This window comes from Podarcis vaucheri, assembly GCF_965113315.1.
Source record: "Podarcis vaucheri genome assembly, chromosome: 12".
In the NCBI taxonomy this organism is placed as follows: Eukaryota; Metazoa; Chordata; class Lepidosauria; order Squamata; family Lacertidae; genus Podarcis; species Podarcis vaucheri.
In genome coordinates this window covers 47,124,430-47,149,988 of record NC_138750.1, presented here as the reverse complement: position 1 = coordinate 47,149,988, position 25,559 = coordinate 47,124,430, and the positions used below count along the sequence as shown (strand labels likewise).

At 41.6% G+C, this 25,559-nt stretch overlaps 2 protein-coding genes across 10 annotated transcripts in view; one reads left to right on the top strand and one right to left on the bottom strand.

The window, feature by feature from the left end:
* CREM (cAMP responsive element modulator) overlaps positions 1–5,693 on the bottom strand; it is a 29,093-nt gene extending 23,400 nt beyond the window's left edge. For 2 of the 3 annotated variants that reach the window (XM_082192562.1, XM_082192561.1), the window contains exon 1: positions 1,029–1,183. In XM_082192562.1, the coding sequence (XP_082048688.1) occupies positions 1,029–1,156 (128 nt within the window). In that variant the 5' untranslated portion in view covers positions 1,157–1,183. Of the gene's footprint in view, positions 1–1,028; positions 1,184–5,437 lie in introns of those variants that run through there. The other variant, XM_082192563.1, reaches the window with a different exon arrangement.
* Positions 5,694–5,848: 155 nt separating this feature from the next.
* The window catches only part of CUL2 (cullin 2), a 55,212-nt gene continuing 35,501 nt past the window's right edge, over positions 5,849–25,559 (top strand). For 3 of the 7 annotated variants that reach the window (XM_082192297.1, XM_082192296.1, XM_082192295.1), the window contains exons 1-5: positions 12,278–12,433; positions 17,991–18,129; positions 22,016–22,118; positions 23,036–23,130; positions 24,319–24,424. In XM_082192297.1, coding sequence (XP_082048423.1) covers positions 18,011–18,129; positions 22,016–22,118; positions 23,036–23,130; positions 24,319–24,424 — 423 coding nt within the window. In that variant the 5' untranslated portion in view covers positions 12,278–12,433; positions 17,991–18,010. Of the gene's footprint in view, positions 5,998–11,979; positions 12,215–12,276; positions 12,434–17,990; positions 18,130–22,015; positions 22,119–23,035; positions 23,131–24,318; positions 24,425–25,559 lie in introns of those variants that run through there. The other 4 variants (XM_082192294.1, XM_082192292.1, XM_082192293.1 and 1 more) reach the window with 4 other exon arrangements.

Below are 25,559 nucleotides of genomic sequence, written 5' to 3'. Positions count from 1 at the left end.
TAGCATCCTTTGGTTTAAGTCCTACTCTCTGGAGCAGCAGAAAATAAGATTGCTTGTGACAACCCGTGAGATATTTGAAGATTATTTCACTTCTTTTTGCCAGGTTAACATACCCAACTCCCTCAGCAATTACTCATAAGGCTTGGTTTCCAGACCCTTGATCATCTTGGTTGCCCTCTTCTGCACATGTTCCAGCTTGTGAATATCCTGTGTGGTGCCCAGAAATGGGTACAGTACTCCAGGTAGGGTCTGACCAGGTAGAATAGAGTAGTACTATTACTTTCCTTGTTTTGGACCCTAAACTTATGTTGATGCAGTCAAGAATTGCATTTGCCTTTTTGCTGCTATATCTCACTTATGTTAGGCTTGTGGACTCATTAAGACACCCCAGATCCTTTTCACATGTACTGCTGTCAAGGTGTCCCCCATCCTGAATTTGTGCAGCTGGTTCTTCCTCCCTAAGTGTAGAACCTTATATTTGTCCATACCAAAAATCATTTTATTATTTTCCAATCTGCCCGGTTCTCCAATCTGTAAAACACATCTTGAATCCTTGTTCTATCTTCTGTGATATTAGCTACCACTCCCAGTTTGGTGTCATCTCTAAATCTGATAAGCATCCTCTCTATTACTTTAGCCGTCATTTATAAATATGTTGTACAACACTGGACCCTGGATAGATATTACATTTCATTAATTGGCTCCTACAAAAAAATCATGTCTAGCAAGTAAATGAGTATTTTTTTAAAAAAAGTTTGACATAAAAATTTCAACTTTGTTGCTAGTCAAATTGAGAGCATTAGATTGAATACATAAGGAAAAGCCTTCTTTCTAAATGTTAAGATCTTTATGTGCTTGGTTGTTCTTCAGGTTATCTGATCCACTAATATATGAAACACATTCTACATATTTGCAGTGCGGAAACATATTTTAACAAACCCAGCCAGATGGGCGGGGTATAAATAAATTATTATTATTATTATTATTATTATTATTATTATTATTATTATTAATTATACAATGGCTACCTTATGTTAATTCTTGCATGCTGTTTTTTGCCACATTTGCTCATTATGATTGAATTTTTTTTAAGGACTTCTTCCTTCTCCAGACCACTCTCCCTCTTAGTGAACCTTGCAGTGAAGTTATGTTCCATTTATGATGTCATAACTAACTACCATAGCAACCAACACTCACAATGTTACAATACACAAGGTTCATTAGAATATTGAACAGAAGCGCAAAGAGAAAAAAAGCTTTCGTTCAATCACACGCAAGAGATTTTGTAAGTATTATGGAACACACTCACCCAGTGAAGAATTGGGAGGGGGGGAGCACCTTAGCTAAAGTTCTGAATTAAAGATTTGACAAGAGTTTTGAAGACCTAATTGCGATGCAAGGAAGACTGTGTGACACAAGGTACCTATGCCACAATGTTCAACTCAATTTTTGGAGATTTCATACTCCACAACTGTGGTTTTCAAGCTTTTGTCAGCAAGTATTTTCCATACATCAGGTAAACAATACGCATTCACTTGCCAGAGAATTTCTGTCCATGGCCAAAGATTCTGGGATAGGTTTGTTGTAGGGCACATGGCCCATTGATTTGACATGTTTAGGAGGCTAGTTGCCCCATGTGAAGTGAGAGTGCACCTCCAACACTCCCCAGCACAAATATAGAAGGGTTTTAACACAAAGAAGAGCCTCAAACTTTGGAAACAAACCTTTATTTGGGGAGCGACACCCGCCTGGATGCAAGAAAATACATCCTACAACAAATCTACATAGTTCTGCACTTTATAGAATATATTCTCAGGAAACACGGAATCTTATTTCACATTCTAGAAACAAGAGTGGATCCAAATGTTTAATAATGAAAGTTGCTGAATAATTGAATAAGAATATGCAGCATTATGCTGATGTCTTAAAAGTACACTTTCAAAATTTTACTTTATTCCAAGTTATAGGTTTGTTTTTTGTTTATTTTTGCAAAGCCTTGTTATACTGTTACCATTAATTATTTGAAGTTAACAGTTTATGGATGTAGTTTATAAATCTTGATGCTGGGTATTTTTTCATGTTCATGTGCAAGAGAAAGAAATTTCTCTCCATTTTTCATTGTGGCTTCAAAGACTCTGAAACCTTGCATTTCATGATTTCACACTTCAACTCGTGATGACATAAAAATCCTATGTGCTGCTTCTCTGTACGTGATGGAGCTGCATCCTGGTCCAGGAAATGTTGAAGTATGAAGAAGAAAAATGCTAAAATAGCTTCATATACTGCACAGCCTGAAATTTTCCTCACTACAGTGACTTTGACTGAAAAAAGCATGAATCTCACATTTAAATGAAAACAAGTCCTTTTCAGGTAACTATAGTTAATACAGCATCATTTTTAGGTGACTATTTACAGAAGAACATACTAAACAGCAGTTGTTTCATTTAACATTCCAAGTTCAAAAAAGCCAATAAAGCCATACCCATAATACAGGTACAATGGAGGTATAAGGTACATTACACAGCTATGTTTCTTGTTACAATACATACATAAACATGTTCTAGAGGAAAACCCAAACCTCATTATATGACATGGTACAGTGCAATGATTCTTGACTTATGTGTTCCCAAACTCCTTTTGCTTACTGTTACATGGAACCAAGGACTATTACATAGCTATATCACCTCTGTCCCAGCAAAGGGATGATCAACCTGATCACTACTGGAATTAAACGCCCATTAAGAAACTCACTAATATGTCATGAAAACTAACCTTTCTCCTGTACCTTCCTTCCTCTGCTTCCCTTTTGTTTATACTTTTAGATTTTAAAATTAGTGCAGGGCTTGAGCTATTATTTTGATGTACTAGTTTGTTTAAACACTAGAAATAATGGCAAAAAATCCCTATTCCTTGAAAGTTGTGAAACTTTCAATTCTGCTTCCTGTTTTTGTGTATAAGATTACTTTCACTGGACCAGATACTGTCTCACTTGCTCCGTTATTCTGTATAACCAACAACTAAACACTGTTATGCCTAAAGAGTATAGCTTTGGGGGGAGGGCAAGATGAAGAGAGAAGCACTGCCTTTACTAGTTATTTTACTCCATTTAAGCAGTATTTAAAAGACACCACCCTGCAACAAATAAATTAGATATTTTTATCAACAAAATGGAAAGTCAAAGTTATTGAAGACAGCCAGGGTCTGCATGAAGGCTTTCCATATACAGTCTGAAGGGAGATTATGTATGCCTTGGTTGTTTGTAATATTACCCCTCATACAGTCCCTTTTTTCTAATTGAAGCCTAGTGTTTTCTATTTCAAGATAAAGAAAAACTGGTGGCTCCTTTGACAAATTCCTTTAGCCTTGCTGGAGAATATGGTGCCTTTGTTTCTTACATTTTCTCTACAATCTGTGGCAGGGTATGCATGAAAGACAGATGAAACAGTCAAACAAAGCAATCCTAGGCATGCTTACTCAATAGGAAGCCCCACTGTGTTCAATGAAGAGCCAGTTATTTCATACTAACAGCCAAGCAGCTTCACAAGACTTGACCTATGAAACATTTATAAGGGGGGTCTGCATTGGGTTACATCACACCAATCAGCTAAAAATACACTTTAATGTTTTGTAAACTATCCTCTTTCCTTCCGTACACAGAACGTATACTCTCTTTCTTTTGCTATCAGCAAATATTGCATTTCCCGGGCTCATCCTGTTAAAATTTAAACTGTAACATGCTTTACAATCTGTATGCTCATGCTTACCAAAAGAGTGTGACAGATCATTGCTAGGATTCCTTTCTTGCCTTCAAACTGAGGCTATGATAGCATAACTTGACCAAGGCCAGATCAGACAGTGAGACCATAACATCATATCTTCTGAATGATGTGTTTGCTTATTAGAGGCCAACTGCAGCCACTGGATCACAATGGAACTCTCCTTGCTTTATTTTCAAATTTTCCTTTCTCATTCTTAATTTATGTGATAAGCCCAAGCCTATCACTAAGGGGAGGCCTCCCCATAATTCTGCTTTATCTCCATGTGAGTTCTGACTCCACATGCCTAATGTGTTGCTTCCTCTTTCATATCTAGCCTAAGGCAGGGCTTAACTTAACCCCTTTCTTACTATTAAACTCCTCACTCTACCCTCAGCAGTTACCAAAGAGGAAATCTCTTGAAAAAGATGGAAACACCAGAGGAGAAAAAGAACAAACTCGGGATTAAGGCTGCAATTCTAAAACATGTTTTAACTAGGGAACAAGTTTGTTTTAACTCAGCAGGGCTTACTCCTGCATAAACATGTTGAAGACTGTGCCTTTAGGAAGGAAATACAGAAAGCTGCCTTCTGAGTCAGGCCCATTGGTCCATCTAGCTCAGTATTGTCTGCACTGACCGGCAGCGGGTTCAAACGGGATTTCTCTCCCACCCCTGCCCGGAGACCCTGTGAAGCAGATGCTCTGCCCCTGAGCTGCAGCCATTCCCCTACGGAAAAAGGTAAAGGGACCCCTCACCATTAGGTCCAGTCATGGCCGACTCTGGGGTTGCGGCACTCATCTCAACTTTATTGGCCGAGGGAGCTGGCGTACAGCTTGCGGGTCATGTGGCCAGCATGACTAAGCCGCTTCTGGCGAACCAGAGCAGCGCACTGAAACACCGTTTACCTTCCCGCCAGAGCGGTACCTATTTATCTACTTGCACTTTGTGCTTTCGAACTGCTAGGTTGGCAGGAGCAGGGACCGAGCAACGGGAACTCACCCCGTTGCGGGGATTTGAACCGCCAACCTTCTGATCAGCAAGTCCTAGGCTCTATGGTTTAACCCACAGTGCCACACAAGTCCCCTACGGATACTTACCGGCAAATATTCACTATAGAGGGACATAGTGGGGCTTCCCCTTAAGCAACCCTGAACAGGATCGCGCTGTATTTTTAGTATTACTGTGTTCAGTGCTTTTATTCTAAAAATATATATATTTAGGGGTACTCTCATTTTCCTACTAATTCTGAAATACGGCTCCTCAATGAGGCCAAACTTAGATTCACCAAATGTCATGGGGTCTGCGTCCCTCCAGGGGAAAAAATACTGTGTTTTCTGAAACCTGCCACGGTGCGAGGGACGGTGGCCACTCTGCACATGCGCAGAGGGGGGCAACGCGGCCGGTCTCTGGGTGTCACAACGAAGCCGCGTTAATTTCGGCCTTCGTGTGTGAGGGAGAAAGCAGCCAGGCTTTGACTCAGCCTCCCTCGAGCGCCGCCGATGCTGCCCCCCCCCGCTTCTCCCGGTCTTCGCCGTCCCGCCTAGCCCCTTCGGAGCTGCCTGACAGAGCTCGCCCCGCCGCCCCAACCGCCTTCCCCTCCTCAAAACCCAGGCCGCCCCCTCGGAAGGGCCCAGCCGCCTTGCGCGCTCCCGCCTTGTCCCCGCCCCCTCCTGCGACTCACCCGAGTACGTGGCGCCCCCGTCACAGGGGAAAGTAGGTCGGGGAGGAGGGATTGGGCCGGGCGAGGCCGCGCGTCGCCCTCACGTCAGCGCTGATGCCGCTGCGCCGTCACCGCGGGTGGGGGGGGGGTTGCTCAGGAAATGGCGACCATCGCTGCGCCTTTAGCCTCGCTCACCTGAGCCGGCGGCGAAAGGAAGGGGGAGGGGAGAGGGAGAGTGGGGGAAGCGGAGGGCGGGGCCACGGCCAGCGAGGGCCAGCCTCGCCCCCCCCTCCCCACCGGCCAACGCCCATTGGCTACTTAGGCGGCCTAACGGCTGGAACTCGCGCCAACCGTCGAGCCGGCGTTTCGGCCCACTGATTGGCTAATCGGGAACGGCGGGGGGGGGGCCGCGGAAATAGAGCGAGGGTGATTGCTGTGCTTTTCGTGGGTGTAACACTCCCTCGCCCCCGCCCGCAAGATGCAAAATGAATATTGGTGTGTTAAGATAGAGGCCCCGAGGCGACCTGTCCGACGTTTGGCCGCGCTCGCTGACTGACCAGGAATTTCAGCTCCATTACGCAGTAGGGATTTACTTCTGAGTAAAGTTTTACAAAGCGATACGCGGCGTAATAATAATAATATCTACCCCGCCCATCTGGCTGTCTTTCCCCAGCCACTCTGGGCGGCTTCCAGCAAAATCTTAAAATGCAATAATTTTATCAACTATTAAAAGCTTCCCTAAACAGAAATGTCAAGGGCTGAGAGAGGTGCTGCTGCGAGCTTGCAGATTTAACATATAGAAAAAGAGAACCAGAATGTACTTTCAAAGAAGACTGGGAAATGTTTACTGAAGATATGGGTGAAGATTGTGTTCATTTAAAAACGCTGGTAGCATTGAGATAAATTCAGCAGTGTAAATAAGTTTTGATGGCTATAACAATGAATTAACAGTTTAGTTCATGTAAAATATGCAGGGATGTATAGTATGCAAATGAACCATAGAAAGAAGGGAAGTCATTGGTTTTATTTTTGCTGTTCATTTTTAGTGGTTTCTTTAGCCATACATTCATCATATCACATTGTAACAAATTGATTTCCTGTAAATTAAACATATATTTCTAAAAGGAAGAAAACAACAATGGAAGGCATACTTACTTATTTGATTCATTTGCAATCCATTTGCATTTGGGGAAGTCATTGATTTAAGGTTGTTTAAATGAATATTTTGAAATATAAATTAGAAAATTTAATAACGGCTAACCCTGCAGCAGCATGTCTCTTTACAAAGAGATGTGCTGCTGCAGTGTTAGCCTTGTGGGCACATTTCTTGAGTAAAAACGGGTAGGATCCTACCGTTAGGCTGGACTCCAATATGACAGCCTGCGAAATTCATATTACATTGAAGGGAAATGTGCCAATGGCAGTGAGCGTGCAGTGAGCGCTTTAAAAAAAAAGTTACAAAGCAGAGGTGGTGAAGCACTAGCTGTGCATAGGTTTTTGGACTACTATTCCCTATTAGAACTTCTGATCATTGCCTATGCTGGACATCCAACAGCAGCATCTGGAGAGCTACAGATTTAGATCATAGAAGTTGGAAAGGGACCACAAGGGTCATCTACTCCGGCCCTCTATAACTGAACAATCCCAGGACTCCTTAGTGAGAGAGGGAGAGACTTATAGATAAAGCTGCAAGGACAAAAGACCCTTCTGTATCAGCTATTGGACCAGCATCCTGCGGCCAACTGTGTTTTGGAAGTCCACCTGGGCATAAGAGCACTCTTTTCTCTTGGAAGTTTCCAGCGACTGGTATTCAGAAGCAATAACGGCCTCCAGCTGGATGCAGAGCATAGGTTTCTTGGCTAGCAGCCACTGATACTAGTTGTTGCCTGTTTCTTTGTTAAGCCGGGTAAGAAAGGGAGAGCCAGCTTACTTCATAGCTGGACTTGCTCAAAACAAGGTTTTACAACCTAATTCCTATGCTTATAATTTTGCTGCCAAGGATGCGACTTTGAAACTGTTCAACCCACATAGTGGGGTGCCTGGAAGGATAAATTGCAATTAATATAGCATTTCCAAGGCAGTTAGCTCAGTTGGTTGGAGTGTGGTGTTGATAATACCACGGTCTTGGTTCAAGCTACCAAGGATGGGTTCATATTCCTTCATATTCCTAGATGATCTTCAGGGTCCCTTCCAACTTGACAATTAAACCCCATCCTCCAAAACACTGTTCACATGCATTTCTGATAGTCTCCCCAAGATCACTGAACTGTAGGAGTACCATACATAATTGAGAGTCTCCCCAAGATCACTGAACTGTAGGAATACCATACATAATTGAGAGGGCATTGGGCATTGTCGGCCAATTGGTGCAAAAAAAGGATAGAACTTTCTTTATGTATGCAACAACAGCAGCAAGAATACTGATCGCAAAGTATTGGAAGACACAAGATCTACCCACCGTGGAAGAATGGCAGATGAAAGTGATTGACTATATGACATTGGCGGAAATGACGAGCAGAATTCGAGACCAGGGAAAGGAGACTGCGGAAGAAGATTGGAAGAAATTCAAGATTTATCTTAAGGACTACTATAAACTTGATGAAGTTTAGAATGTCGAGACTCTATAGAGAGAAAGGGTTGCAGTAATATAAGATTAGAATTAGAAAGGACTATGACGAATTAGAGTTGGAAAAAACATTAATAAGTTGCTATAAAATTTGGACATGAGGATGCAGAAAGGGGAGGTATGGGGAAGTCCGAGGAAAGAAGTTTATGAAATGACATTATGAAATTATACTTGTTTGTTTGTTTGTTTTCTTTTTTGTGTTTGTCTGTTATAAAAACTTTTGTAAAACTAATAAAAAATATTATAAAAAAAAAGAGAGTACGCCATGAAACCTGGAATGCACACCATCAATTTATATTTTAATGTGCAGTTTTATTTTCCTTTTGCATCAGTTCTTCAATAAGACAAGCTATGTAAACTTTACTGAGATTGAGTTACTGCCTTATATTAAGTCAGAACATTGGTCTATCTAGCCCAGTATTGTTAGCAGTGACTGGCAGTGGCTCTCCAGGGTTTCAGGCAGGGGCCTTTCTTAGTCCTAAAGGTAAAGGGACCCCTGACAATTAAGTCCAGTTGCGAACGACTCTGGGGTTGCGGCGCTCATCTTGCTTTACAGGCCGAGAGAGCTGGCGTTGGCCCACTTCTGCAGAGTTTTTCCGGGTCTTGCGGCCAGAGCAGTGCAAAGAAACGCCATTTACCTTCTTGCACTGTGTGCTTTCGAACTGCCAGGTTGGCAGGAGCTGGGACCGAACAACGGGAGCTCACCCCGTCGCATGGATTCAAACCTCTGACCTGTCGATTGGCAAGCCCAAACGGCACAGTGGTTTAACCCACAGTGCCACCCATCCCTTTCCTAGTCCTACCTGGGTACAAACAGAACCTTCTGCATGCAATGCATATTATGAATTATTTATTAATTCCCCCACCTTTTTCCCCTGACGGTGTTTAAGGGGACTTACATGTAAAAATGAGAACTGCTAAAAACATAGAAAAAACTGATTTATAACAATTAAATTTTTTAGAAGTAAAACTATATACATACATAAAATCTGTTCATATAGATACATATGGATACATATATGAAACCATACAAATAATTACAATAAGAGCACAGCACCAGCCCTTTCATTAAAAGCAATCGGTTCCCAAAAGCTTGTTGGAACAAAAAAGTCTTCACCTGCCTGAAGAAGTACAATAAGTAGGGGGCCAGTCTAGCTTCTCTAGGGAGGACATTCCAAAATCTGGGAGCAGCTGCCAAGAAGGCATCTCCCGAGACCCCACCAAGCTTGCCTGTGATATGCATATGCTGTACCACTGAGGTATGGTCTTTCCCTGGATTTGGAAGCAAATGCATTACAATAGGATTTCCTGGCTGTTCTTTATACAAATTAGTTGAGCAAAAGCAATTCAGATTGTGCAATTACTATGCTCCTTTTCATAAAGCTTGGCCTTGGGAGTAGTCTGTTGGCAGAATTCTGTAAGGCATTTGAGATTGCAAACTACATCATTTGCCACTAAATGCTGCTTGTTTATAGTTTTGCAAGAACCCTGGTGTTCCTCAACCCTGTCACAATTTTACCCCACTTGATATTTAATGTTTCATCAAGTTAGCTTTTCACTTGCACAGAAAATAGACTTGAGAGTTGATCTGCTTATTTATAAAAGAGCCTACAGGTTTTTTTTACTCCATGGGATTTACCAGTGCTTTTCCCCCCTAAAAAATTCTTTAGGGGTACTCTCATTTTGACTCAAGAAAATCACCGGGAAAGGAAATGACGCCACCATCGGAGGTGGTAACAACGAAACTGACCAATCACCAGGCTAGAGTCCAACTCCTACTTCACATATTAAAATGTTCGCTTCCGTCTGAGACTCAGGAAACACCGTGACAGGAAATGAGGCCGCCATTAGGGTTACCAACGGAACTGACGATTCGCTGTGCTATTCAACAGAACTGACAATTCACAGTGCTAGAGAAGAATCTAATTTTTTTTTAAAAAAAATCGTTTCTTCTCCCATTAGACTAACAAAATGTTTAGGGGTATGTGTACCCCTGCGCCCCCCAGAAAAAAAGCACTGGGATTTACTAATCACATTGGTAGCCGTAACTGTTCCGTTATTGTACCATGTAAGATATGCATTTCTTATGAGAACTCTGCACAAATTCAGAATCACTTATTTACTGTGCACATTTTTGTATCTCTTCTTTGTTATTGTAAATGTTTTCACTGGCTTATACTTTGATAATAATAATAAACTATGGTAAGGTGGAAAAACTGCACATTTTGAGATACCTGGCTGCATGAGATGCTAGTTTTACTTGATTTAGGTTCTCTAAATCAAACATAGCAAACATGACACAATTTCTAGAGAGGTATCCTTATCTGTTGCAACAAAAGCAAGGAGCTTTGTGGCACCTTAAAGTCAAACAAATTTATTATGGTACACTGTATATGGTTTCATAGACTACAGCACACTTAAATCAGATGTGTGAAGTATTATCCTGTCAAAATACTCTCCTCAGTTATTAAAGACACCCTACATTAGATAAAAATAATTTATCTTCACTAGTATCAGAACTTTATATTTGGCTGAATAGTGAAAGACATGAGGTTTCTCATTCTGCAGTCTGGCAACTTTAAATTGCAGAGGATCGGGTGCCCTCTAGGTGGCTGCTGCTGCTGCTGCTGCTGCTTTTTCAGATTAAAGACAGTGGTGAGCCTTGGAAGTATAACTGGAACCTATTCAGTGCTTGCTTATTTTGCATGGGATTGCAAAGTTAAAATGTTACAGCAGCCTTATCTTCATGCAAAGGGATAAAGCTGGCCTTGATGTATAGTCTACTAAAATCAATGTTGTTGTTTAGTCGTTTAGTTGTGTCCGACTCTTCGTGACCCCGTGGACCAGAGCACACCAGGCACTCCTGTTTTCCACTTCCTTCCACAGTTTGGTCAGACTCATGTTTGTAGCTTCGAGAACACTGTCCAACCATCTTGTCCTCTGTTGTCCCCTTCTCCTTGTGCCCTCAATCTTTCCCAACACCAGGGTTTTTTTCCAGGGAGTCTTCTCTTCTCATGAGGTGGCCAAAGTTAAATCTATGTTAAATCGTCAATCCCAAATTTCACTAATGGTTGAAATTTCATTTCAAACTAATCAACTTGTATACCAACTTCTAACAACAAAAACACAGGTTTTGCTGAGTTTTCAGAGGGGATTCCACAGCTGAGGATAAGCAGACCACAGTGACAATCCAGTTCCACCCACTGCAGGTTCATTGTAGTAAATACCTCACCTAACAGAAGAAAACCAGGAGGAAGGACCTGGGATTTGGGGGAAATGACTCAGCCCCAGCAAAACCTGTTCTGTGGTAATCCACAACACAGATTGCCTATTGGTATTGTGGAAACAGAATGCTGGAGGAAATGGGGTTTGGCTTGATCTAGCAGGGCTCATGTATGTATGAAACAACAGTGATTGCATTTGAGCATACTCAAAGCACATCACTACTCACCATACTGTACAAAGCCCAGCCTTCTCACCAGGCGTTAAGATACTGGATTTCTATGAAAAATTGGGCCCCAATACTTTCAGTTGATACATCACTCGCACACAGAGATGCCTATTTCTATTACTGCTGTGCGATTTCGTGTTTGTTTTTGTTTTTACAATCAAACGGTATATACATAAGTTTAAAAATACATTTTTTCTCTTTCATCATACCCCATCTTGCATTTGCTGACTTGAAGACTAGCGACAATATAGAAACGCCTACTTTGCTAAAACGTTCCCTTTCCCGCGGGGCCACTATTTTATTTTTGCACGTCCTCACTCGCTCCACGCAAGAGCGCGGCAGCCCGCCCCAGCAAAAGGGCACGTAATCACGCACGGCCAAATTAGGAAGCGCGCGCATACAAAAGAAGAGAGCGGCGCACGCGCAGCCCAACCTCTCCTTTTCGTCTGCGGTAAAGGAAGCCGCGTTATTTATTTCTTGGAGGGGACGGAAGTGGCGAGGAAGCTTGGCCTTCCGCGCTTCCCGTAGCTCGGGCGATACCAACTGCCTCCGCGATTCCGAGGGAGAGGAGAGAAAAGGGGGGAAGACGAAGGCGCGCTTATGAACGGCCTGCCTCCGGGGGCCGAACGCGAAACCTTGATGGGGGGAGCCTGACGGGCCGAGAAGCCGGGAGAAGCGGCCTTGGCGTGCGCCTCGGAGGCGGCCGCGGGAAAAGGGTGAGGTGAATGGGCGCGCCCTCCCCTCCCACAACCTGCCCGCGCTGAGCTACTGGGAAGCCAGTGGGCGGGGCTCAACGGGCAGCCGTGGCGGCTGGGTAATGGCAGCCCTGTGAGGAGGATCCCGGGGAGCGGAGGGGCAGGAGCCGCAGCCTGCGCAGGAGACGCGCCGTGTGGGGAGGGGGCGGGGAGGCGACACTGACCCAGGCCTCTCCTGTTGCCAGGTAACCGGGGGGGGAGCGGGACCGCCCTTTCTCTCCGCTTCTCTTTCCTCCGCCTCCCCCCCACCCCCCTCGCCCATTTCCCTTGTGGGTCAGGCGCCCCTTATGTCCCCGGCTTTCTTCTTCTTTTCTCTTTGGCCTTCTTCCCCCCCATGTCTAGAGAACGGGCCATAGGATCTCCCTGCCGGTATGTGTCCCGCTGCTGCGACCCGTCCCCGTTTGCTGCCCTTTACCCCGAGCCCCGACCTCATGGATGTTTGCGGGCGTGTTCAGAAACTCCGGGTCGGATCCAGACTTGTGCCGCGCTTTGCATTGCTTTCCATGGGGCTTAAGCCCCTTGGCTGGTTCAGGGCTCCTTTCCTGGGAGCAAGTCCCCCCGCCCATTGAAGTCATCAGGGTTTACCTCTGAGTAGACAGGGTTAAGGATTGTGATGCTAGTTTTGGATCATAACCTTACCTGTCGAGTGTGTGGCATCAAAGAACACCTGAATAAGACTCTGCTCAAGCAAGCACTACGAGGGTACAACCGCAGGCCTTTTGTTCCCATTTTGGAAATGGCAAGTCAGTCACAAACAAAGAAGTGTGTAGATGAATGGCAAAATGCAGGGAGGGTTAATGTTGTTTTACTTTGCATGAGTAATGCTGCTGGATTTTTAAACCAGGTACTGAGAGTGAAGGTGATGGTTCTAAGAATTCTGATAATGAAAAATCCGGCTTGCATGCAGTAGCACCATTGAAAATTTATGTATTGCTTTTTTCCATTATCGCCTCAGCAAAACAAGACAGTTTTATTAAATCCACTGGGAGTTTGGGCATCCAAAATGTGTCCTTTGAAACCCCACCAACTGTCTGGCCCATAAAATTAAATTTATCTGCAACAGTTTTCAAGAACTGCCTCTAAGAAAGCCATAGCCTTAAAAACAACTTCTCCAGGAAAAAAAGTATCATTGACAATACACTCTCCTGGCATTTATCCTATCAGAAAAAAATCCTCCTGCACAAGAGTGTGAAAGATACTAGCAATGAACATCATATTCCTGTTGTGGTTTACATTGCAAATAAGGAGATAGGTAGTTGACACTGCCTTGATAGACTTCAATAGTGAGCCTTCTTTCATTGCTTTCTGCTCTCTCCAGACCTCTCTCAAATGATTTGTGAGAGATGAATTAAAATAGTCAGTGTTGGACTGCATGTTGGTGAATGCAAGAATTATATCTCTTGCACTTCTTCTAGTTGAGAATTAACTGAATTATAATTACAGCATTTTAAAATACAAACATAATGAGTGTCATGCAGTAAACCAGGGATACTTCTTATGCACATCTAACTTGCATGCAGTGGGCTTTACATGGCAAAAATAATTAAAATTGGAAAGGGAACGGGCTTCCAGGGGGAAGTTTTTTTTGCAAACCCACTTGTTGTTAAACCCACTGTGCTTTGACTATACGTGATTTTGGCTTTATATGTTATCACCAGAATGTAACCACCACATAAGTTGAGAGTCACCTGTATATATGTATCTCATTCCATTTTAGCATATAAACCTTTTCCTTTTTTGGTGTAATCATATGTTTTGTATCTCTGTTTATAAATCCATTCACACACCGCCAAATTCACCATTCACTCAATGTATCCTTTCAAGATGACTTCAGCAGTGGACCTGGCAGACTACCTACCAGGAAGGATTTTTTCTTTAGCAGGTATCAATTTCCCAAGGCTCGGACAAAGTTAAGATGTGGAGAGATGTAATGTGCATACCTCAGTAATGAAGTACTACCACAATGTTGTTGTATTCTGTAGAATCTTAGGACCACTTCACACTTGATAGGGACTCAAAAACCTTCTCCATGGTGGTGCTCCTATTTTTGAAGTGCTCATGAGAAATGGCTGGCACCAACTCTTATTTGCTTTTACAAATGGCATTTGTGCTAAGACTCGGCCATTTGTTATTGATGGCTACCCCTGTGCTGAGTAGTTGTTTTAATTTATTAACTGGCCCATTTATGCTATCATTGAATTTTTTTTGCAGTTATCTTTTATTGCTTTATCCCTGAGTTCACTTGCTAATGAGGGGTGAGCTAAAACATGCTTAGATTGACTGAAACAAAATTCATGCCCACATTTCCCTTAATGCACAGTTGTTATCTCCGTTAGGGAAAATGTCATTATGACATCTGACATGGTGTTAGTCATGGGTTTGTTGTTTTTGTTTTTTAAAAAGGACTGGACATAAATTCATAGAATCATAGAGTTGGAAGAGACCACAAGGGCCATCGAGTCCAACCCCCTGCCAAGCAGGAAACACCATCAGAGCACTCCTGACATATGATTGTCAAGCCTCTGCTTAAAGACCTCCAAAGAAGGAGACTCCACCACACTCCTTGGCAGCAAATTCCACTGTCGAACAGCTCTTACTGTCAGGAAGTTCTTCCTAATGTTTAGGTGGAATCTTCTTTCTTGTAGTTTGGATCCATTGCTCCGTGTCCGCTTCTCTGGAGCAGCAGAAAACAACCTTTCTCCCTCCTCTATGTGACATCCTTTTATATATTTGAACATGGCTATCATATCACCCCTTGACCTCCTCTTCTCCAGGCTAAACATGCCCAGCTCCCTTAGCCGTTCCTCATAAGGCATCGTTTCCAGGCCTTTGACCATTTTGGTTGCCCTCCTCTGGACACGTTCCAGTTTGTCAGTGTCCTTCTTGAATTGTGGTGCCCAGAACTGGACACAGTACTCCAGGTGAGGTCTGACCAGAGCAGAATACAGTGGCACTATTACTTCCCTTGATCTAGATGCTATACTCCTATTGATGCAGCCCAGAATTGCATTGGCTTTTTTAGCTGCCGCGTCACACTGTTGGCTCATGTCAAGTTTGTGGTCAACCAAGACTCGTAGATCCTTTTCACATGTACTGCTCTCAAGCCAGGTGTCACCATCTTGTATTTGTGCCTCTCATTTTTTTTGCCCAAGTGCAATACTTTACATTCTCCCTGTTAAAATTCATCTTGTTTGTTTTTGCCCAGTTCTCTAATCTGTCAAGGTCGTTTTGAATTCATGAAAGATAGAGCCATGAACTGCTATTAGCCATAACAGAGACAATGAAAATTATGTATTTAAAGCTGGTATACTTTTGAATATCAGGTGATGGGGCAGCCAACATGGGAAAACACTTATCAATATCATGCTGTACATGGGAGTTATGGGGAAGAATCTAGCAGGCCTCCAGACACTTGTCTGGTAAGTTCAGTCCTTGAGGATATCGTTTTCATATATTGTGTCTATCTTCCCCCAAGTTTTGTAGACTTCAGGATTAAGCAATTTTAGTTCCAACTCATCTTAAGACATCTTTTAGATTTAACAAGAAAGACCAGTCTGAACTTCTTTTGTGTGAAGTATGCCTGGATAAGATAGGTACGCAGGTGTAAGTTGGTGTTAACAGAATTGCCTGAAGGTAAAATGTTGTAATTGATTCATAAAGAAGATACTATAGGAAATTGTATCTCTATAAATCATGCACCTTAAAGAGCTGTGTTAGGTTTGTTCACATAAACAGTTTTTTACTTATTGACATACCACCCATAGTAAATTAACCAATTTCCATCTTTCCGAAAAGTAATAGCAATTGATTCACCACTGTGAGCACTGTCAACAGTTTTATTCTGCTTCTGTTTCTGTTCTACTTCTGAGTGTTTGCCCTTGTTTTCCATTGTTTCTTCTCTTCTCTCATTGTATTCTGGAGATAGTTATTGATACATCTTTCCTATGAGTAAGGAAGCATACAGTGTGCTGTGTTTTAAAATGGCGATTTCTCTTATTTCTACAGAATAGCAAAAATGCGCTTTTAGAATAGTCAGCATTATCAGCTAAATTTGGGTTCATTGGTCTGCTCAGATAACTTGAATTAATGTTGGTGTTGCTGTTGCGAGTGAACAAATACAAAATTATTGAGGAATATTGAATATTCCACACCACTTGGAAATTGCTAGGAGTCTAGGTGTAAATAGTCATTTTCATATGTTATACAAATAAAACCACTTACACAACTCATATTTTAATGACAGTATTTTTAGTGTGACAGATGGACCTTTTTGGAGTGCTAAGTTCTCTGAAGTGACGCTTGCTATCAAAAAACCAAAGTGCTATGCCAAGTCTGGATACTTTCAGCTGCTTCGCAACTTTTCTGTGGACCTGAATGGATTTTGTGAACTAGAGTTTGAGAATCTCTGCTCTAGCCCTCAGTGAGCCCAGGGCTAGTACAGTTATTAACTGCAGTTTAGAGATCGGGATATGGGTATATCTGCCCCCCCCCAGCCTCTCTTCAGCTGGATATCCTTGCCTTGCCATAACCACACTTAAAGGTCAGGTTGGCGCCAATGTTGACTCGGTGGATTATTTCAAATTGTGGTTCTGATTCTGTTTTGGAAGCAGAATGTTATTAGCAGTAAGCAGCAAACTATGGTTACTAGTGACCAGGAAGTGGCGGAGGGAGTCTGCTTGCATGAGAAGGAGGAGGGGTTGTATAAGCCCGCAGTAAGTTCCTGATGGCAGAAGAACTGGTGTGTTGACCTGAACCAGTTTGCTTTGTAGAGAGTCTTGGATTCAGTGCTTGGGAGTCTTAAGTGTACATTTCAGTATGGCTTGTGTTTAAATTCAGATTTAATTTTAAATCTATATAGCATAAAATGCACACACACACACCAGATCTTTCATATATACAGTATAAGTAAATGATCTCTTTGGGACATTAATACAGTACAGTGATTGTCCCAAGATCACCCAGTGATCCATGACTGGGGATTTGAACCTTGGTCTGTCCAGTCCTCCTCCAATACACTTAACTGTTCTGCTACACTGACTCATTTAAAAGTAATTTTCTACAATTGAAGTGCAAGCTATTTAAGTGCAACTCAAATTTTCTGTTTGTTTGCTACTTAATTGCAGCATCATCGACCTCCCTATTGGCTTCCTGTTGGAACAACAAAATCATTCATTGTTACGGGATTCCATTTGCTATTGCAAGAAACACCTAAAAGGAAACAGTTTGGCTACTTTTTCTAGGCTCTGTGCCACTCTGTGTACTTTTCCTAGAAACCTCTCTAGGTCTGATGCATGTAATTGACCCCGATCTACTCAGGCTCTTTCTGGGAATCACGCTGTTTGTTCTGTGATTCATTCTTGCGCGCATTATTTGTAGTATACATGGCAACAGTGAGGACCACGGAATATTGCACTTTGCTAGAGAAGTACCACAGAGCAACATTTCTGTAGCAAAGATTTCTAAGAGTACCAGCAGAAATCAGCCTGGGTAATAGAGCAGGTCAGTTGGGGAAGCCTTTAATGTTTGATGTTTTGTGTTTTTAGTATTCTGTTGGGAGGCGGCCAAAGTGGCTGGGGTAACCCAGTCAGATGGGCGGCATACAAATAATACAACCATCTACATCATCATTCTCCTCCTCTAACCAATTATAAGGTTTAAAACAAAAGAGTTAAGCAATATAGTAATATTTTGTGGATAACATTGGTTTGAAACTAATCACCTGGATTTTTCTCTTTTTTGCAGATAAATACTAACGCCCCACAATGTCCTTGAAACCACGAGTAGTTGATTTTGATGAAACATGGAACAAGCTGCTTACAACAATTAAAGCTGTTGTTATGTTGGATTATGTGGAAAGATCAACATGGAATGACCGCTTTTCGTATCCTTTTAGTAGAAGCTAGCCTCTGATTGCATGTGATTGTGTGTCTTGCAGATATTGGTTTGGCATAACCGTGCATAAATTGGTGCCCAGCATAATGTCAGCTGGAATAAAATGTCTTTATGACCCCCATTTTTTACTACTTCTGAGAAAATGAGGACCTCATTGTAAAAGAAGTTGTCAGAAATGTTGCATACAGTGAAATGGGGAAAATCTGAATTGATCACTTCCTAAGAACTGTTGCTATGGATGAATGATAATGATTGTCTTAATTACATTGAGCTTAGTACATGATTTTTTGGTATCTGTTCTGAATGCAAGATGTGCTTTTTTATTCACTTAGAACCGACAAATTGACATCCCTAATAAATATGCCAACAGTCCGAGTGGCACAAGTAGCCTCATCTGAACTATTGTTTAGCTTTACTGCAGTTGGGTTAGATTTCTAACTGTTGCTTTGATTGACTATGACAGTGGATAGCTTGATGTTTGGTTTGCTCTGGAAGAAAGGATAGTCATCCTTTGTATTATTGGTGACACTGACTGCCTTTTTCCAGAGAATCGTTCAACAAAAGACCTTTTTGAAGGATTGTCAGTGTATTTGTAATTAATTATTTGTATAAGTTGGATGCAACCCATCTATATGTGCAAATTGTGAATGTTTACATTTGCAAGACACATGCTACTGAAGGAACTAGTAAAACCTCAAGCCAGGTGGAATCTGTCAGTAGCTATTTCCTTTATGACTCAGTAGCAGAGCGACTGTTCTCATCAGCATATACAAAGCTGGACACTTGGTCTATCTTTATAGTCTGCACTGACTGGCAGTCGCTCTCCAGGGTTTCAGACAGGATTCTTTCCTAGCCCTTACCTGGAAATGCCAGGAATCAAAGCTATATTTTGCTGGATGCATGACCAATTATCTTTTGGAATATGTAGTATAGGGGATGGAAACAACCTGCTTTTCTTACAGAAGCAACCTGTCTACCTATGATGTTGATATTGCATCCTGGTAAACTTAGTACATCATGATGCATTAGTAGAGGGGAATCTATTGTACCTTACAGATGGGTGCAAACAAGTTGTCCTATGTAGACAGTTGCTGTTCCTTTGCTCATATGATGCCCAAATGTGTTGATGTTCACAGCAGGTTTTAATTCAGTTTTCCGATAGTGCGTACCTTCCTTGAGACTGAAATCAGAGTAAATATGCTCAGGATACTGTGCTCCAGTATAATACCAAGTCCTCTTGTAAAGAGCAATGGAGATCACATGCTACTTTTATTTAAAGCATTGACTCGCTTTCAGCTACCTTTTGACCTTCAGATCTGTTCAGCCTGAACCCCTGCAGGAACAAGATATTTCTGGCACTGTGCTTCCCTCGCAGCATAACTTAAGCATGTTACTAGAAGTAATTTACTGTTTTATAACTTCATTCTAGAAAGTTAGCTTTGCTTTTTAAAGTAAAAGTCATTTCCAAGTTTCCATTGAATGGTTCAGGCTGGTAGAAACAGATTTTTGATGTGGGAGGGAGCCATTTAGCACAATTCTGTCATTCTGTCTTTACTCCATTTTTCACCCTAGTAAATGACTCCTGTTTCTTTATGCCCCTGCTCTCATTTCTTGGCACTGGTTGTTCTTGAAATTGGTGGATAGGCTTTCAACAAGATCTTATTGCAGCATTTGCAATGTGTTACCATAATACCAGTGGTTACCAAAATACCACTTCTGTCCCCTGGAAACCTGTTTGTTGCTTCAGGAAGGTAGACCCCAGTAATCCATAAACTGCAGTACAGTTCTGGTTCTAAACACAGAAATCTAAATATAGGAAGAAGAACAAATTATGGAGGGTTTTGCTTTTTGTGGGTCCACCCACTGCCTGCTACAGGAGTGTCCTCGCCAGGATGCTAAGCAAGGTGTGAAGGGAACTGAAACAGAATTTGGGTAAAGAGAATCAGACATTGCAGCACCAAGCAAGGCAAATACAACAGGACCCAAAATTCAGCTGAGACCTTATCTCATCAAGCAGGTTGGATAGCCTGTAGAACTCCACCTATCAAATGAAGATGCTGGGTATTAAAGGACTCAGATGCTATTTAATGATGATGATAGCTTCTACCTTTCAAAACAGAAAATTGCTTTGGGTAGTGGGTAGACCAATTCAGATGTTTCAAAGGTCAGCTGCCATTTCAAGACTTGAGGTCTAGTCACTTTTTCTTCTCCCTTTGGAAAGTTCCCACTGAAATTCTACGTGTTGCAGATTCTGGGGCCATGAGACAAGTTTCTGATCATTATTGGAAAATTCGCTATCAAAGGGGCTTGATCACACAGAAATATATGAGTTTATTGAATCTTAATGCAGAAAAGCTTAGGAATTGAAGAAGGGCTTCCACTTGATTCAAAGTCCAGTTCACAATTTGTTGCTTATCTTTGTATTTTCAGAATAACATGGTTAGGGCAACTGCTTATTATTTGCTACAATGAGTCAATCCTTATGAAAACTACTAGGTATGTAATGAACTCCCCAGAATTTAAAAGTTTCTCATACAGTGGTGCCTCGCAAGACGAAAATAATCCTTTCCGCGATTCTAGCGGTTTTTTTGTCTTGCGAAGCAACCCTATTAGCGGCTTAGCGCTATTAGCGGTTTAGCGGCTATTAAAGGCTTAGCGGATTAGCGGCTAAAAGGCTATTAGCGGCTTAGCGGCTTAGAAAAGGGGGGGAGCGAAAAAAATTGCAAGACTCGCAAGACATTTTCGTCTTGCGAAGCAAGCCCATAGGGAAATTCATCTTGCGAAGCGCATTGAAAAACGGAAAACGCTTTCGTCCAGCGGGTTTTTCGTCTTGCAAGGCATTCGTCTTGCGGGGCGCCACTGTAAATGCAACCGCAGCAACATTTTCTGGTATTCAGAAATAAAAAGCTGGCTTCATAGATGCCTTCTATAGGCAGGATTTTATTTTAGAAAGAATTATTTTTGTTTCATCCTTTATTTCGTGCTTCAAGTCTACTCAGTTGCTTTAGAAAAAACCAAGAGTATAATAGTTCTTTTTCCCCATAGATGCATCAGCTATGGATCAGATCCTTCTGGAAAAACCTTGCGTGTTTCAGTGCTTTGTGTTTTGGATGGCTTATGGGGGAAATTTGACAGTGTGTTTTTTATAATGAGCAATGATAATGTGGTGCCATTATCATTTTTTTGGCTAGATATCTTCCTTTTCTCTTCTGTCTTCCAGGAAAGCTTTAATAGAGGTGGGGTATGGGGGGGGAGGCTTATTTTAGGAACTATGTAGCCTGTTACTACAGACAAATTAGACTGCAAGACATTTTTCTGGAGGAGATAATATTTGACATATGGCCAACTGTTACGTTGTTAGTGATGAGTATTCAAAGGAAGCAGACCATAATGAAGAACATCCTCTCGGAAGTCAAAGTTTACAAGAAGAAAGCATGCTGAAGCTTCTAATAGTATGAAGTGGTGTATTGTTAAAAATCTGTAAGTAACTTTGCTCTTGTTGTGAGGAACTGCTTCTTGCTCTAGACTTGGAGAAATAACATTGTTCTCAGAAAAGGATTGTTTGAAAGATACAGATTCCTTACAGGTTATGCTACACTGTAAATACAGGCCAGGGCAAAAGGCCCTTTCATGGCATTCTGGTGATTTTCAGGCCCTCCATTCCCACTTGTGATGCTTTTTCTATAGGCTGGGAAAGCCTCTCCTGAACAGCCTTCTTTGCAGTAGATGGAACTGCAACTGAAAGAGAAAGCCAGCAACTTTCCCATGTGCAAGCCTTGAAACCAAGCCACATTGTTCATTTGTTTTTAAGATCTTGTTAAAAGTTCGGGTTAAGAGAACTTGAAAGTATGTTTCATCCTTGACTTTAAACCCAGGGACATTTACGCTTTGTGTGTGGCCTATCCTGAACCACTGGGGGAGAGACTTTATATGGAAACAAAGAATTTTTTGGAAAATCATGTACGCCATTTGCACAAGGTAACTATAAAGTGTACAAGACGTGAGTCTTCTCACTGTATGAGGATTTCATGACTGTGAATACAAGCTGTTTCAGTATTTGATAAGGATTACAGTCATTTTTTAATTCATAAAATATTTTGTGAATTACAACCTGGGAGTAGGGCTAGCCGATACAGTGGCACCTCGTTTTGAGTCCAGGATCCGTTCCGGAGCCCCGGATGCTCAACAAAAGGGACGCTCGACAAAGGGCTGCTCTGCGCATGCACATGAGCAATTTTGCACTTTTGCGCCTGCGCAAGCGTCAAACCTAGAAGTGACCCGTTCCAGTACTTCTGGGTTTGCTGCGGACGTTCCACAAAATGTATGCTAAACAGGGCGGACTCACAACGAGGTACTACTGTGTATCAATATACAGTCCTAAACCAGTTTGAAGTCCCTATTGTGATACTGGTTTTATAATTTTTGACCTGGCAATATATTCTGCATCATGATTTGTGTGTGTGCGCTGTGCTGAAATCACAGTGTAGGAAAAACTGTGAAGCCAGCCATTCCCTCAACATAGCTCCATTGCTATTTCAGACATTGTCATATATCAGTATATTGCAACGTTTAGCTGGTGATATATCATGAAGTTGAAAACCAGATATCACCCAGCCCTACTGTTTGTGTCTACATAGTTCCATCCTTATTTCAGACATCATTATATATTGGTATATCACAATGTTTAGCTGGTGATATATAGCAGTGTTGAAAACAAGATATCGCCCAACCCTGCCTGAGAGCAGCATGTAAATATGTATGGTATTTTAAAAAAAAATTGAAACAGTGCACATATCAGAATGTATTATAGAAGTTTGTTCTTCAGCATTTCTGACATTGTTACTACAGTGCAAATTGTGGAATTGATCTTTTTCCCTCATGCTTTTTTTTTGTAGAGAGTCATGGACTCTGAAGAACAAGTACTGGTAATGTATCATAGATACTGGGATGAATACAGTAAAGGGGCAGACTATATGGACTGTTTATACAGGTAAATTTTGGAGAAAACATGTTAAAAGTGTATTGATGCAAAAAAAATTATAGAAGAAAGCTGAAGCTGTTGGGAGATGGTCACAGTCACAATTTGATTTCAAAACTATGTTTAGGACAAGATTATGAAGTACTTCCACCATTATTTTATTTATGTAGGTTACAACACGTAGATGCTTCTCTTATTTACAAAACTCAGATTAATAAAAATATGACAACTAAAAAGATATTCTGTATGAAATATATTCTTTGTTGTGTGTGTATATGCAGAAACGTGGGGTTTTATAAAGGTTTGTTTAGCTGTTAAATGACAATTTAGATAAGCAGATGTGCAGGAAAAATGCGAGCAACTTGTCCATTTTCCTTGCACTCATTCTATGCCTTTCCAGAGAAAGCCTCACTATCCTCTAGTGGATCCAGTAACCATAGTGTAGGATGGGCACCAAGTGATCTCATTTAACTAATTCATTTAAGTAACATAACAGTGGAATGGGAAAAGAGTTAACTGTGCCTCTTGGAGGAAGAACAAGAACAGGCTTCAGTTGCTATCAAAAGTGAGAGTGCACCCTGGTCTTAAACATGCTTCTATGGGCATAAGCCCTGTTTCATAAATCCAGCAAGGCACAAGCCTCTTCAGTACACAGCTAGGTTTCCAGTAGGCTTTCAGGTCTGCTCAAAGTTGAGGAAAACCATGTACATCAGGCTTCCATCTAATCAGGCATTCATGTGGCGGGTCTGCTTAAGAATGTAATAAAACCCTGTTGGATCAGAGCAATAGCTCCTCTAGTTTAGCATCCTGTTCTCCCAGTGGCTGACCAGATGCCTGTGGGAAACCCACAAGCAGAATTCAAGCCCAAGAGCACTCTTCCCAGTTTCCAGGAACTGTTTTTTTTTTTAGAAGCCTCCAACTGCAACAGCAGAGCATAGCCATCATGGCTGTAAACCACTTTGATGTATATTTTTATATATGTATATATATATTTATATATATTATATATATATATATTTATGGTAAATAATTTTATAAAGAATTATAATATTTATGTCTAACACAGCCATTGTTTCCTGTGTGGTGTTGTCTTCTGCCTACAGCTCTACGATTTTGATAGTGAGATGTGTCTTTTTTTCCTGACCTAGATTTGCTTCAGAAAACATCTGAAAACATTCACAATATGTTTTGTTTTCATAGATACCTCAATACACAGTTTATTAAGAAGAACAAATTGACTGAAGCTGATCTTCAGTATGGTTATGGAGGTGTGGATATGAGTGAACCGTTGATGGAGATTGGAGAGGTAGGCAGTCTATTGATGTTCTTCCAGAAAGTTAATAAGAAGTGCATTTAATTCTCTCTTCCTCACAATAACTTGCCATGGTCACCTTTGTTGAAAACCGTATAGCCCATTTTGTTGGATCAGTAAAATAAATGTCTCATTTATTGCCTTCGTAAGTCTTCACAATGAGGCATTCAGTGGTTTTATTGGTTTTTTAGCCAGCCTTAGTGAACAGACCATTGTTGTGTATTATTTACTTACTGAAATGAATATAGATTATACAGTATCTTGGTGGGATTGGTGGATACAGAAAGAGAAATGGGGCTCTGATGATAAAGAGCTGCAAAGAAAGAAGCACGAAATGCACAACACTCAATAATTTACAGTAGTGCCTTTAATATGAAGCTGACAAAAATAAGGGCTTGGGGAAGCATTGTTTTATTAACCTGTTTCATTAGAAGTGATGCTTGGGGTGGCATATACTTAAACCCTACATACATACTTGCTTTTCTCAAAGAGGAAAGTCTGATCTCTGAATGACACTCATCTCTGGACCCTGTTAATTGATCCCTGGAATTGACAAGTTTTTGCATCTCTGATGGAATAAAAGAAAGCCCAGATATAAGGAGGATTGTATTAGGGCTGTTTCACATGTAAAAAACAATAATGGGTTGTATCCAAACCAACAGTGCGGTCCTATACATGTCTACTTAGAAGTAATCACAATTGAGTGTAACAGAACTTACTCCTAGGTCAGTGTTTATATACCTGCAATCGAACTACACTGACCTGGGAGTAAGTCCCCCCTTGACATAGCTGTCAACTTTTCCCTTTTCTTGCGAGGAATCCTATTCAGAATAAGGGAATTTCCCTTTAAAAAGGGGAAACGTTGACAGCTATGCCCCTTGGGAGGAGTCATAGTTCATGTTAGATTATCTGCTTTGCTGCCTGAAGGTCCCATGTGAAATCCTCAGTATCTCCAGGTACGACTGGTAGAGATCTCTCTTTGAAACCTGGGAGAGCCACTGGCAGTTATATCAAACTAGACTCTATATAAGACACCGTCTTATAACACTGATTACTTCTGAATAGGGACGCAGGTGGCGCTGTGGGTAAAACCTCAGCGCCTAGGGCTTGCCGATCGCATGGTCGGCAG